This window comes from Leptodactylus fuscus, chromosome 2 (genome assembly GCF_031893055.1).
Source record: "Leptodactylus fuscus isolate aLepFus1 chromosome 2, aLepFus1.hap2, whole genome shotgun sequence".
Taxonomy (NCBI): Eukaryota; Metazoa; Chordata; class Amphibia; order Anura; family Leptodactylidae; genus Leptodactylus; species Leptodactylus fuscus.
In genome coordinates this window covers 165,791,039-165,807,040 of record NC_134266.1, presented here as the reverse complement: position 1 = coordinate 165,807,040, position 16,002 = coordinate 165,791,039, and the positions used below count along the sequence as shown (strand labels likewise).

Genomic DNA, 16,002 nt, shown 5'->3' with positions numbered 1-16,002 from the left:
TGGTTGAAATGTGATCAAAGGACTTTTCTAATGAAAGTACTTCACGGATGAATGTTCTTCAAAGTATACTCTCAAATAGGAGGTGACAGCATCTCCCTTTCCTTTCTTTTCCCTTTGCATTTTTAATCATGTTGCTTGTCATGCCTGTGATAATTTGAGGTTTTAACCTGCAAATCATACTAACTATCCTTAGTACAAATTACAGAAGTAGTCAAATAACATAGAAAATATTAAAACACTAAAATGGGATAATTAAAAGGAAAGCATAACTTTCACATTACCTTCAGCTATTCTGGATTTCACACGTCAACATATAAATACTTTATCTATTCAAAATATTCTTTATTAAGTTATTATGATACTCTACTTTAAAGTTGGTACTGGTCCTTAGACTATGATATTAATCTTTGTCCTTGAGAGCAGGAAAAGTGGTATTCTCTAACAAAATTCATTTTCAGATAACTTTTGACAGCAGGTAGATTTTTGTGTAATAAGGACCTGCCCTAATAAAATGAGTTATCCCTTGTGGGCACTAAGCCCCTATCCACAGAATAGAAGGTAAGTGTGGAGGGTCTGACCACCTTCAACAATTAGTAGATCACGCACGTGCAACCCAACCGCATGGAGCATTCAGGGTAATTAATGGACCCCACAAAGCTCCCTTTTTTATTTGGGCTGGTGCACGTGTCCCTAAGACCAAAGTCACAATGTTAGTGATTAGCATAGTACAAACACCAAACCCAGGCAGCACAGGCCAGAACCCCCCAAACTCAAGTGATCCCACAGCCTAAGCCCCCCAGAGAAGCTAGGATTACAGGTACATGCCTCAGCACCTGACTGTTATTATTGGACCACCATTCTTGTCACTAAACATCTATGGCTTATCCTGTGGATAAGCGATAAATGTTATTAGTCACCAAACTCCTTTAAGGACAAGACACTATAAGTTCCAGTTCACTGAGCTATTCCAGCAAACAGCACAAAATAAAATTTCACAGTGTGTTTAATAGGTCACTGTAAAGAATACATGTTCAAGAATTCTCTATGCTTACAAGTCTGCTGAATACATTCAGATAATGGTTCTCTGGATCTCCAAGAGAGAAAAGATTGAAGGAGTAAGGAAAGTTTGGGCAAAGCTCCCCTCATGAACGCAGGAGACTTATAAGATAAAGTTAGTTGTATTCTTTCAAGTAAGCTAATAAACAAGACAATAAATTGATTTCTTCTTGAATGTGCTTCTTAATAAAACAATGCCACTTGACTTTCCTATTATGTGACTAACAACAAATATCATTGGTCAAAACCATCTGTTAGCAGATTTCCAACCAAAAAAGCTGCTCAGAGATACGCATACGCAAGGTTTACATACATCTACTGTAGTGGAAATAACAATATACAGCCCTATGAAAAAGTTTGGGCACCCCTATTAATCTTAATCATTTTTAGTTCTAAATATTTTGGTGTTTATAACAGCCATTTCAGTTTGATATATCTAATAACTGATGGACACAGTAATATTTCAGGATTGAAATGAGGTTTATTGTACTAACAGAAAATGCGCAATATGCATTAAACCAAAATTTGACAGGTGCAAAAATATGGGCACCTCAACAGAAAAGTGACATTAATATTTAGTACATCCTCCTTTTGCAAAGATAACAGCCTCTAGTCGCTTCCTGTAGCTTTTAATCAGTTCCTGGATCCTGGATGAAGGTATTTTGGACCATTTCTTTCTACAAAACAATTCAAGTTCAGTTAAGTTTGATGGTCGCCGAACATGGACAGCCCGCTCTCAAATGATCTGAAAACAAAGATTGTTCAACATAGTTGTTCAGGGGAAGGATACAAAACGTTGTCTCAGAGATTTAACCTGTCAGTTTCCACTGTGAGGAACATAGTAAGGAAATGGAAGACCACAGGGACAGTTCTTGTTAAGCCCAGAAGTGGCAGGCCAAGAAAAATATCAGAAAGGCAGAGAAGAAGAATGGTGAGAACAGTCAAGGACAATCCACAGACCACCTCCAAAGAGCTGCAGCATCATCTTGCTGCAGATGGTGTCACTGTGCATCGGTCAACTATACAGCGCACTTTGCACAAATAGAAGCTGTATGGGAGAGTGATGAGAAAGAAGCCGTTTCTGCACGTACGCCACAAATAGAGTTGCCTGAGGTATGAAAAAGCACATTTGGACAAGGCAGCTTCATTTTGGAAACAAAAATTGAGTTGCTTGGTTATAAAAAAAGGCGTTATGCATGGCGTCCAAAAAGAAACAGCATTCCAAGAAAAACACATGCTACCCACTGTAAAATTTGGTGGAGGTTCCATCATGCTTTGGGGCTGCGTGGCCAATGCCGGCATCGGGAATCTTGTTAGAGTTGAGAGTCGCATGGATTCCACTCAGTATCAGCAGATTCTTGAGAATAATGTTCAAGAATCAGTGACGAAGTTGAAGTTACGCCGGGGATGGATATTTCAGCAAGACAATGATCCAAAACACCGCTCCAAATCCTCAGGCATTCATGCAGAGGAACAATTACAATGTTCTGGAATGGCCATCCCAGTCCCCAGACCTGAATATCATTGAACATCTGTGGGATGATTTGAAGCAGGCTGTCCATGCTCGGCGACCATCTAACTTAACTGAACTTGAATTGTTTGTCCAAAATACCTTTATCCAGGATCCAGGAACTGATTAAAAGCTACAGGAAGCGACTAGAGGCTGTTATCTTTGCAAAAGGAGGATCTACTAAATATTAATGTCACTTTTCTGTTGAGGTGCCCATACTTTTGCACCGGTCAAATTTTGGTTTAATGCATATTGCACATTTTCTGTTAGTACAATAAACCTCATTTCAATCCTGAAATATTACTGTGTCCACCAGTTATTAGATATATCAAACTGAAATGGCTGTTGCAAATACCAAAATATTTAGAACTAAAAATGATTAAGATTAATAGGGGTGCCCAAACTTTTTCATAGGACTGTAAATAAAAGGGACAAAATATAATGAATTCTTCTCATGAAAATATATTACAAGCTACTGGTGATTGTCAACCAGAAAATAGTAACACATGCACTTTAATCTGCAAAATAGCCTCCAATGGGAAAAGAATATAAATATACTGTATATAAGTATATAATGTTCAGATTCATTCCATTAATACATTTAAAGAGGAATCTTTGATGTCCTCGGGCACATGCGGTTTTATACACCACTAGGTATATAAGCCAACTTGCGCATGCATTTAACTTTGACCCAGCCGGAAGAAGACGGTGAAGATGAGGTTGGTGACGAAGATGGAGGTGGCGCTGGAGCAAGTTCTCTCGTAGCATTGGGGCTGCCTCTAGTGCTGTTTGAGCACTGGGGCCCGCCCCCAGGGCTGCGAGAGAGCTAATTTGCATACCGAGAAAAAATGGGATTGTAGGCAAACAGCGGTGCAGAGACGACGACGAAAGGTAGGAGAAGAATAGCCTTTCTTAAGGCTATTACGACGTGGTACCTAGGAAAAATTGTGTGTGAGTGATAGGATCCCTTTAAAGCATTATTCCCATCTCAAGCATCTAAACTGCTAGCTTATGTAAATTCAAAAATTCCTAAATACATAGCTTTAGCAATGCTTCTTTGTTTAACTGCTATGTTGAGTATTCCTCCCCCATTGTTTATACATCGTTGTCTTGTTCCCTGGCCTGTATCTCTCCTTATTTAGTATTAGAGGATGGATGAATTAACTCACTGCTCTGACTGACATAGGAAGATTAATCTTGCTGCACACAAAAGTAGTATTGAAGGAATATAATGATTTATTTTACAATAGAACATACGCCATTGACACAATGCAAAATAATAGTTTTGAAAGGCAAACTAGATCAATCAGTATTGACGTTTCGGTCGTTAGATCTTCATCGGAATAGATCTAGTAGATAGCATGGCAGGGAGAAGTGTCAGGAACTGTATTGCGGGGTCACAGCATTAGAAAGGTTGAGAACCACTGCTCTTGCTGCTTTATTCTGCTAGAGGAACGACATGACCTATCGTCAGACATATCCTGCCTTGAAAAATCCATTGAAATCAATGGGAGATGGAAAAAATGCAACAAGTTATTTTGATGCAGTCTTTGTAAAAAATGTAAACATTTTCTTAGATGGAAGTTTTGTAGTCCATACAGTGTGCTGATTTAAAAGAAAAAAGTGCATCGTTAAAAAAAAAATAAAAAATTCCTAATTCCTGAAGCAGATGTTTTCATCTTGAGTAAATTCACACAGAGTTTTTTGATCCGGACTTTGACGCAGAATCCGCCTCAGAATACGGCTCCAAAAAACGCCTCCCATTGACTTCAATGAGAGCCATTCACTTCTTTTTTCCGCTAGCGTTTTTTGACACTCCCTCCCAACTAGGCCCATTCATTTGGGCCTAATCCGGAGCGGAATACCGCGACTGGATGCCAGTGCACTGGCTAGCCGCGGGAAACATTTTTTGGATTCTGAGGCGGATTCCCGTCAAATCCGGACCAAAAAACTCCATTTGAACGCAGCATAAGCTTTGTACTATACTTTCATCATATGGAGCCATTTTCAAAAAGATCTAGTAAATAATAAAGGATGCCATTGACCATTCACATTTTTTTTGGTTGGTTATTTTATCAACACATATAATGTGAATTCTAAAATACAAGTAGAGCACAGAAATTGCTCAGCTGAATGCATTCCTACAAATATTTTCCCATTATTTTATATAACAAGGGCACAAGCCAAGCAGAAGAACATGATCAATGCATTCTTTAATCATTTTGGAATCCTAAGCACAAAGAACTCACAGTATTGCTTGTAGATAAATACAAAAGCAAAATAGACATTAAGTCAATCCTACATTTAAAATGTTCTAGAATGAACAATGCCTAATCCTTTCACTACCGTTCACTCTTATTTGTCAGAACACTGACACAAAAGTAGCCAATGCAATTTTCTAAGCAAACTGAAATCGATGATGCAACTCTGCTTGAAAGTGTCTACTTGAATATTTCTTCACATAGAGTGGTAGAAGAATACAGTGTGTCTTGTTGCACATCTCATATATTCTATAGTGACCTATTAAAGGGAGTCTGTCAGCTGGAAGATCATAATGAAAGTAACCCACTGCCTTGTATCATTGCAGCTCCATTATTGAGAAAGTCATTCTTTCATTTATATGCTAATTAGTTGAGAGAGATTTTGGGGAACTTTTTATCTTTCCCTGACTTTGCTCTATGTCATAAAATCTGCCTGTTCATCTCCACCCACCCAACATTCATTGATGGACAGCTCTTTCCCTGGGAAGGCTGTGCAATGGTTAAGAGAGGTGATCTACAGAGCAGAACAAAGCCTGGAAAAGATAAGAAACGCCCCCAGAATACTTTGCACCTAGGTTGAATATGAATAAAACAGCAATTTTCTTAACAATGGAGCTGCAACATTGAATAGCAAAGGCACATTTGGAAAGTTTGTAAGGAGCACTACAAGGTACTGAAATTAGTTTGATACCAATTTTCTTACTGACAGATCTCTAGGCAGTCAAAAATTGTGGCTCATTCCAGGTGATAACTCTAGATCATCTCTAGACTGTCTACTTTGGGCCAGAATTTTACATTACAAATTTGGTGCATTTTGGTGCATATAATCTAAATCCTTTTCAATATGACACCACACCCATATCTGAAGAAACACATCAGCAAAATTTAGTCTTAAGGGTGCAATCACATGGAGGAAAAGTGTAAGGAATTTGGTGTGGAATTTTCCATGTGGAAAAAAAGTCTCCCATTGATTGATGCTACGATTTTGAAAACACAGCTTTTTTCTGCAGTGTGTGGATGGAATTAGCCAAATTCCTTCACTTTGCAGGTACTGTAAAATGCTGTGTTTTTGAAATGTGGGACTTCAGCCTAAAACTAGATGCACCAAAAACTTGCCACATTTTACACCAAGGATGAGTTTCAAAGACAATAGTTAATCTTCCCCATTATATGCAGTCTTGTTTATTCATAGGACCATAGGTAAATCTACAAAGGGACATCTACCAAAATTTAGCATTACATTGATAAAACGCTGCACTGTGATATATTGTTACAGAAGATATTTATGTTATTTGCAATGTTAAACTCTGATGTAGAAGCCTGAGGTACAAATTTTTTGTGTGAATATATCAAGAATGGTAGGTCCAATAACCTAGTTTAAAATCTTCGGAAGCGTTTTATCTATGAGCCATATTTGGTGAAGAATGGCCCAGTGGTTAGACTGTGCATAAAGATATAAAACATAGTGTGTATTGTGGTGAAGTTAGCTCAGTAGAAGCAGTGGTGCTGACCCAAACAGTCAAGGCAGGGACACAAAATATGCAGCAAACTGGGTTATTTAGAAAAAACAGGAAAATAAATAATCCCTAACTTCAGGCATAAAATAAACAAAAACAAAATACAGCCTTAACTTCAGGCAAAAATCTAAATAAATGCCTGCTTGTCTGAGCAGCTAAGTAAACAGATAAGGCTGGGTTCAACGGATAAGGCTGGGTTCAAACTAGCGTAGGTGTCCGACAGCTAGTGTCCGATGCTAATGTCCATGCAAGATTTTAGCATCGGACGCTAGCTGTATCCGTTTACAATTTCCATTATTTTAAATGGGATATTATGTTTCCTTTAGTGTCCGTGTGTGTCCTTAAGTGTCCGTTTACAACCATGTCCGATTTTTCAATCACTTAAGGACACACACGAACACTAAAGGACACAACATAATATCCCATTTAAAATAATGGAAATTGGAAATGGACACAGCTAGTGTCCGATGCTAAAATCTTGCGTGGACATTACCTACGGACAATAGCTGTCAGACACCTACACTAGTGTGAACCCAGCCTAACCTAACTATACATGTGGTTTAGCCACATGAACAAAGCAAGCGCAATATTGTCTCACTGGACTCAGGGTTACAGGACAGAACCATACACCTCCTTTCACCTCATGGAACTGCATTTGAATGCAAGAGCTGCAGCCTTTATTGGGTTAGTAATGAGCCAAGGATGTGCACCTGGGCTGAGGCCTACTCCAGACCTGCCCCGGACCACACATATGTCAGAAACCTAATATATCCAGACTCCAGCACTCTGCTTGTCACGTTCTCACAGTGTATATATAAATATTTATACACACACACATATATATATATATATATATATATATATATACGCACACACACAAACTAAATATACCACTAAAAGAGACCATTTCTAGGTGAAGTCTAATTCTGAATAATACTAATACCAGTGTGCAACAGTATATTTTTTTATCACATACACTGAGTGAATCTTGCCTCAACATCTTACATACAGTATCCCTCACAAGGTTATAGACATCTCAAACAGGAATTAAACCAGGCATATCTGCCTCAGGGTGCCACAGCTGCTTTTGCACACATTGAACTGCAGCATTTGTCAGATATAAAATGCTGGGTAATTTTTTTCCTGCCTCTCTTTGTTACGATTGTTCTCACATTTACATAAACGGGCAGAGAACAAAAAGTTTCTGAACACAAAACCACTTTTATATGACCTCTATTTTTAATCAGTTCTTGCTATGCGGAGAAACAGTTGCATCCGCGCTGCCTGCCATTTATTTATGCCCAAGTATGCAGACTCTTCACTCCTTATGTAGGAAGAATAGTGTATTAGCAGATGTTGCTCCAAAAATCTATTAGAGGAAAGTGAGAGTGAGAGCCTGGTAAAACAAGCCCTAGGACTTCCCGCTGGAAAAATTAGTTCAGGGTAGTTTAGCACATTTTTGCTGGAAGCTAAGGAGAAATTAAATTAAATTAAATTCTCTGGGTGAAAAGTTCAGGCTTTGCTTTAACCCCTATTATTTATCTCTTCTTCTCTAAAATAAAACACCAGTTATAAGGGAAACATAATTTAACCCCTTAAGGACCAGGACATTTTTTGGTTTCGCATTTTCGTTTTTCCCTCCTCACATTTCAAGAGCCATAACTTTTTCATTTTTCAGTTCACAGAGTCACATGATAGCTTATTGTTTGCGGGACAAATTGTACTTTGTAATGGCACCATTCAATATGCTGTGCAATGTACTGGGAAGCTGGAAAAAAATTCAGAATGAGGCGCAATTGGAGAAAAAATGCATTTGCGCCATTTTCTTATGGGTTTAATTTTTACAGCATTCACTGTTTGGTACAAATGACATGTTACCTGTGTTCTACGTGTCAGTACAAACGCGGTGATACCAAATTTATATAGTATTTGAAATTTTTTGATACTTTTAAAAAAATGATAAACTTTGCAAAATAGAAAAAAAAATTTGTGTCATCATGTTCTAACACCTGTAACTTTTTCATATTTCCATGTATGGAGCTGGTTGTGGTGTCTTTTTATGCGGGACAAGATGACGTTTCTATTGATACCATTTGGGGAAAGATCCGATGTTTTGATCACTTTTTATTCAATTTTTTATAGGAGGCAAAGTGTTGAAAAAAACGCTTTTTGGCTGTTTTTATTTTTTTTGCCGCTACGCCGTTCGCAGTACGGGATAAATGTTTTAATATTCTAATAGTTCAGGCATTTTGGAGCGCAGGGATACCTAATATGTTTATGTTTAATGTTCTTTAATTACTTTTATAGCTGATCTAGGGAAAGAGGGGTGATTTGAACTTTTATATATTTTTTATTTTTTTAATACTTTTAAAAACTTTTTTTTTCTTCTGTTACATTTATGATCAGACCCCTTAGGTACCTTGAAACCTAGGGAGTCTGATCGCTCATACTATTCACTGCAATACTACAGTATTGCAGTGAATAGGAAAATCGCAGCACTTCTATTAGACGATGCCTCTGGCATCGTCTAATAGATCTAGTGCAGAGACAAGCCTGGAAGCCTTCAATAGGCTTCCGGCTGTCATAGCAACCGATCACCGCCCTCTTGTGACGTTCAGGAGGGCGGCGATCGGGGAAACATGGCGGCGCCCGTGCCGCCGGCGCCGTTTACACACTGCGGTCACGTTTGACCGCAGTGTGTAAAGGGTTAACAGCAGCGATCGGCTTGGGCACCGACCGCTGCTGTTAGTGGCAGGTCCTGGCTGTATTATACAGCCGGCATCTGCCATGTATGGAGCGAGCTCAGCGTGTGAGCTCGCTCCATACATCCCCATGCGACCCATGACGTACAGTTACGTCAAGGGTCGCTAAGGGGTTAATAATGAAGTTATAAAAATGTCATAATCTGAGCTCATCCAAAAACCTAACTCAGAACAATTGGATACAAAGCATTTCATATTTCACGAAAATAAGTGGAAGAACTGTTTTCATATATCTTCATTGGTCAGCTATGAATTATTAATACCCGGAGATAAGGATTATTTCCCTACATATAAATAGAGCAATGTTCATATATGGACCTCACTGCTCCATTTACATGGGCATTTTCTTTCATTCTTGTGTTTGCTGGGGTCCCAATAACCCCCACAATCTGACACCTATTTCCTACCCTGTGGATAGGGGTTACAAGTAAGTAGTAGGAAATCCTCTTTAGAGCTAAAGCTCCATGTTGCAGTAAAGCAGGGTTTTTTTTGTTGTTGTTGCAGATTTTGCTTTTTTTTTTTTTTTTTAGCCAAACACAGCAGTAACTACAAAAGGAATGGGAGATATAACAAATATAACAGAATCACTTCTGCTCAATCCACTCCTGGCTTTGGCAAAATCTGCAACCAGAGTGCACAGGCGGTCCATTCACTTCCTTCCATGTATTCCCTATCCTGAGGATAGGATTATCCTGAGGATAGGATTTAAAGGGATTCTAGCATTAGAATCCCGTTTTTATCTAAACCCACGTCAGAATAGCCTTAAGAAAGGCTATTCTTCCCCTACCTTTAGATGTGTTCGCTGTTCCTTAGCCAGCCTGGTTTTTGTCCATATGCTGATTAGTTTTCTATCCAGCTCTGCCGCCTTCCTGTTCATCTCCTCCACCTCCCCTTCCTTGTCTCGATACATCTTCTTCAAAAAGCGACAACTGCGCATGTCCGTCGTCATTTTCCTGTTTTCTCACAGCACTGGGGACATCCCCAGTGCTATTTAAGCACTGGGTCCCCCTCCTCCCCCACGATAAAACTAATTAGCATGTGGATGAAAACTGGGATATCTAAGGAACAGAGGTGCGGAGAAGACATCTAGTGGTGGTGGTGGTGGTGGGGGGGGATTAACCTTGCTTAAGGCTATTCCGACGTGGGTTTAGTTTAAAACGGCAGTCTAATGATAGAATTCCTTTAAGTATCTTTAACAGCACAACCCCTTTAATGCCAGATCTTTCCACTGAGTTCCTGGAGGGCATTTTCATATTCTTTTATTATGGTATTCATAATACATAGCATAATGTAAGTCACAGATATCTCATAGAAGTGGATGGTGATCCTGTGAGCCCAGTGAGTGGTGGAAACCAAGAGCTAAAGGAGATTAGAGGCAGGGGAGAACCAGACTTGACTCTATCAGATTAAATCCATGCATGTGTTGTACATACAGTAGCTGAATAGTAGTCACAATGACACATGTATAGAGCTTGTTTGTCTTTTTAATGGGTTGTACCATTCAAGGTACTTAACCCCTATCCAGTGGTCAAATCCCAACAATCAGGAAAAAGAGGAACAGAATTTCCCACATAAACTCCATGTGGATGGAAAACTGGCTAGGATGAATAATGCTATGAAATGGATTTACATAAGGTGTAGTATATAAATAAGATTAGTAAAAAAAACATATAACCCGAAGTTCAGTTAACAATTACTCTCTGCAGCTGGGCACCATGCTGAACCATACCTCCACAGTACTATATGAATCTTATACATTACATTTACAACACTCCACACTATAAATTAGAAATGCATAGATATAGTACACCAACTCTCCATAAATCTGTGTTACACCTACTAGTTCATCATTAATGACAAGTTAAAAGACAATACAATTATGGAAACTAATAAATGTGCAGCTGCTGATATTACCTGCCAATGATAATGTCCCTTAACCCCAATGAATGCAAAGTGCTGTGATGAGAACTTTTTCTCTCTATTTCTTGGCTATTAATTTTCATTATGATTTTCAGACAGTGGGTATATTGAGATATTCATCATTATTAAATAGTGAAGCATGTTCATTCTCACTAGCTCATTATTATACGTCTAACCTTTTGGTACCGTGTGCAGGTTTAATTCAATTAATGCATTGCAGGTTGGTAGAAATAAAGTAGCACTCTTATTGTGAAGTAGCTGTTAAGAAAGTACTTTACCTGTTAGGATAACGTCCACAAGAACATTCTCGTTTGTAGGGTTCTTAAAGGAAATGTTGATAGAGGCAAGGCTTCCAACATTGGCACTGATGCTTGCTGGTTCCATGGGTTGAGGAATGAGGCCTACTCCCGATACATGAAATGTCCATTCTTCAAGCTGTTAAAAAATGCTTAAATGTAAATTTATGTAAATATGATATATTAGCTAGCTAAATAAAGCACAAATTTTAGACTGCACATCTCAATGTGAACAGATGCACGTTGCTATGACAGTAATATATATACAAAAACTACAGTAGCACCCTGTAAACAGCATCAATACCTACAGTCCTATAAAAAAGTTTGGGCACCCCTATTAATCTTCATCATTTTTAGTTCTAAATATTTTGGTGTTTGCAACAGCCATTTCAGTTTGATATATCTAATAACTGAAGGACACGGTAATATTTCAGGATTGAAATTAGGTTTATTGTACTAACAGAAAATGTGCAATATGCATTAAACCAAAATTTGACTGGTGCAAAAGTATGGGCACCTCAACAGAAAAGTGACATTAATATTTAGTAGATCCTCCTTTTGCAAAGATAACAGCCTCTAGTCGCTTCCTGTAGCTTTTAATCAGTTCCTGGATCCTGGATGAAGGTTTTTGGACCATTCCTCTTTACAAAACAATTCAAGTTTAGTTAAGTTAGATGGTCGCCGAGCATGGACAGCCCGCTTCAAATCATCCCAAAGATGTTCAATGATATTCAGGTCTGGGGACTGGGATGGCCATTCCAGAACATTGTAATTGTTCCTCTGCATAAATGCTTGAGTTGATTTGGAGCGGTGTTTTGGATTATTGTCTTGCTGAAATATCCATCCCCGGCGTAACTTCAACTTCGTCACTGATTCTTGAACATTATTCTCAAGAATCTGCTGATACTGAGTGGAATCCATGCGACCCTCAACTTTAACAAGATTCCCGGTGCCGGCATTGGCCACGCAGCCCCAAAGCATGATGGAACCTCCACCAAATATTACAGTGGATAGCAAGTGTTTTTCTTGGAATGCTGTTTTTTTTGGATGCCATGCATGACACTTTTTTGTATGACCAAACAACTCAATCCTTGTTTCATCAGTCCACAGGACCTTCTTCCAAAATGAAGCTGGCTTGTCCAAATGTGCTTTTGCGTACCTCAGGTGACTCTGTTTGTGGCGTGCTTGCAGAACCGGCTTCTTTCTCATCACTCTCCCATACAGCTTCTCCTTGTGCAAAGTGCGCTGTATTGTTGGCCGATGCACAGTGACACCATCTGCAGCAAGATGATGCTGCAGCTCTTTGGAGGTGGTCTGTGGATTGTTCTTGACTGTTCTCACCATTCTTCTTCTCTGCCGTTCTGATATTTTTCTTGGCCTGCCACTTCTGGGCTTAACAAGAACTGTCCCTGTGGTCTTCCATTTCCTTACTATGTTCCTCACAGTGGAAACTGACAGGTTAAATCTCTGAGACAACGTTTTGTATCCTTCCCCTGAACAACTATGTTGAACAATCTTTGTTTTCAGATCATTTGAGGGCGGGCTGTCCATGCTTGGCGACCATCAAACTTAACTGAACTTGAATTGTTTTGTAAAGAGGAATGGTCCAAAATCCCTTCATCCAGGATCCAGGAACTGATTAAAAGCTACAGGAAGCGACTAGAGGCTGGTATCTTTGTAAAAGGAGGATCTACTAAATAGTAATGTCACTTTTCTGTTGAGGTGCCCATACTTTTGCATCGGTCAAATTTTGGTTTAATGCATATTGCACATTTTCTGTTAGTACAATAAACCTCATTTCAATTCTGAAATATTACTGTGTCCATCAGTTATTAGATATATCAAACTGAAATGGCTGCTGCAAATACCAAAATATTTAGAACTAAAAATGATTAAGATTAATAGGGGTGCCCAAACTTTTTCATAGGACTGTATAAATACAGATGAAAATGCATATCTGCTATATATTATATACACAGGTGAATTTACTATCATTGGTTACTATCTACACATCTACAGTGGGGCAAAAAAGTATTTAGTCAGTCACCAATAGTGCAAGTTCCACCACTTAAAAAGATGAGAGGCGTCTGTAATTTACCTCATAGGTAGACCTCAACTATGAGAGACAAAATGAGAAAACAAATCCAGAACATCACATTGTCTGATTTTGTAAGAATTTATTTGCAAATTATGGTGGAAAATAAGTATTTGGTCAGTAACAAAATTTCATCTCAATACTTTGTTATATATCCTTTGTTGGCAATGACAGAGGTCAAACGTTTTCTGTAAGTCTTCACAAGGTTGGCACACACTGTTGTTGGTATGTTGGCCCATTCCTCCATGCAGATCTCCTCTAGAGCAGTGATGTTTTGGGGCTGTCGCTTGGCAACATGGACTTTCAACTCCCTCCAAAGGTTTTCTATAGGGTTGAGATCTGGAGACTGGCTAGGCCACTCCAGGACCTTGAAATGCTTCTTACAAAGCCACTCCTTCGTTGCCCTGGCAGTGTGCTTTGGATCATTGTCATGTTGAAAGACCCAGTCACGTTTCATCTTCAATGCCCTTGCTGATGGAAGGAGGTTTGCACTCAAAATCTCACGATACATGGCCCCATTCATTCTTTCATGTACCCGGATCAGTCGTCCAGTCGTATATATACAGTGGGGCAAAAAAGTATTTAGTCAGTCACCAATAGTGCAAGTTCCACCACTTAAAAAGATGAGAGGCGTCTGTAATTTACCTCATAGGTAGACCTCAACTATGAGAGACAAAATGAGAAAACAAATCCAGAAAATCACATTGTCTGATTTTGTAAGAATTTATTTGCAAATTATGGTGGAAAATAAGTATTTGGTCACCTACAAACAATCAAGATTTCTGGCTCTCACAGACCTGTAACTTCTTCTTTAAGAGTCTCCTCTTTCCTCCACTCATTACCTGTAGTAATGGCACCTGTTTAAACTTGTTAGCAGTATAAAAAGACACCTGTGCACACCCTCAAACAGTCAGACTCCAAACTCCACTATGGTGAAGACCAAAGAGCTGTCAAAGGACACCAAAAACAAAATTGTAGCCCTGCACCAGGCTGGGAAGACTGAATCTGCAATAGGCAACCAACTGCAATAGGCAATCAACTGTGGGCGCAATAATTAGAAAATGGAAGACATACAAGACCACTGATAATCTCCCTCGATCTGGGGCTCCACGCAAAATCTCACCCCGTGGGGTCAAAATGATCACAAGAACGGTGAGCAAAAATCCCAGAACCACGCGGGGGGACCTAGTGAATGAACTGCAGAGAGCTGGGACCAATGTAACAAAGCCTACCATCAGTAACACACTATGCCGCCAGGGACTCAGATCCTGCAGTGCCAGACGCGCCCCACTGCTTAAGCCAGTACATGTCCGGGCCCGTCTGAAGTTTGCTAGAGAGCATTTGGATGATCCAGAAGAGTATTGGGAGAATGTCCTATGGTCTGATGAAACCAAACTGGAACTGTTTGGTAGAAACACAACTTTTCGTGTTTGGAGGAAAAAGAATACTGAGTTGCATCCATCAAACACCATACCTACTGTAAAGCATGGGGGTGGAAACATCATGCTTTGGGGCTGTTTCTCTGCAAAGGGGCCAGGACGACTGATCCGGGTACATGAAAGAATGATTGGGGCCATGTATCATGAGATTTTGAGTGCAAACCTCCTTCCATCAGCAAGGGCATTGAAGATGAAACGTGGCTGGATCTTTCAACATGACAATGATCCAAAGCACACCGCCAGGGAAACGAAGGAGTGGCTTTGTAAGAAGCATTTCAAGGTCCTGGAGTGGCCTAGCCAGTCTCCAGATCTCAACCCTATAGAAAACCTTTGGAGGGAGTTGAAAGTCCGTGTTGCCAAGCGACAGCCCCAAAACATCACTGCTCTAGAGGAGATCTGCATGGAGGAATGGGCCAACATACCAACAACAGTGTGTGCCAACCTTGTGAAGACTTACAGAAAACTTTTGACCTCTGTCATTGCCAACAAAGGATATATAACAAAGTATTGAGATGAAATTTTGTTACTGACCAAATACTTATTTTCCACTATAATTTGCAAATAAATTCTTACAAAATCAGACAATGTGATTTTCTGGATTTGTTTTCTCATTTTGTCTCTCATAGTTGAGGTCTACCTATGATGTAAATTACAGACGCCTCTCATCTTTTTAAGTGTTGGAACTTGCACTATTGGTGACTGACTAAATACTTTTTTGCCCCACTGTATATGTAGATAGATAGATAGATAGATAGATAGATAGATAGATAGATAGATAGATACTGGTTATATATAATACTGCCATTTCTGTAAGTAGATATTTAGTTACTTATACATACCCAGCATACACAGTGATAATAAAGACAGACAAACAGATAGATGGATAGAGAGAGAGAGAGAGAGAGAGAGAGATAGATAGATAGATAGATAGATAGATAGATAGATAGTTGGCTAAGCAGCTGTGCTGGTGAATTAGATGGCCATTGAGCAGCTTGAGAACTCAGGGCACAGCACTCTGTTCAGTTCACTTAAATGATGTCACACACAGGAAGTCCCACACCCTCATGATATAGGAGCTGGAGAGATTTTACATATAGTGCTCATATACCTCTATGTATATGAAGCAACTATAAACATAATGTAGGT

General features: G+C 39.3%; 1 protein-coding gene across 1 annotated transcript in view; it reads right to left on the bottom strand.

The window, feature by feature from the left end:
- CFAP47 (cilia and flagella associated protein 47) overlaps positions 1–16,002 on the bottom strand; it is a 478,593-nt gene that overhangs the window by 49,695 nt on the left and 412,896 nt on the right. Inside the window, exon 57 of the mRNA XM_075265004.1 lies at positions 11,305–11,461. Within this exon, the coding sequence (XP_075121105.1) occupies positions 11,305–11,461 (157 nt within the window). The remainder of the gene's footprint in view (positions 1–11,304; positions 11,462–16,002) is intronic.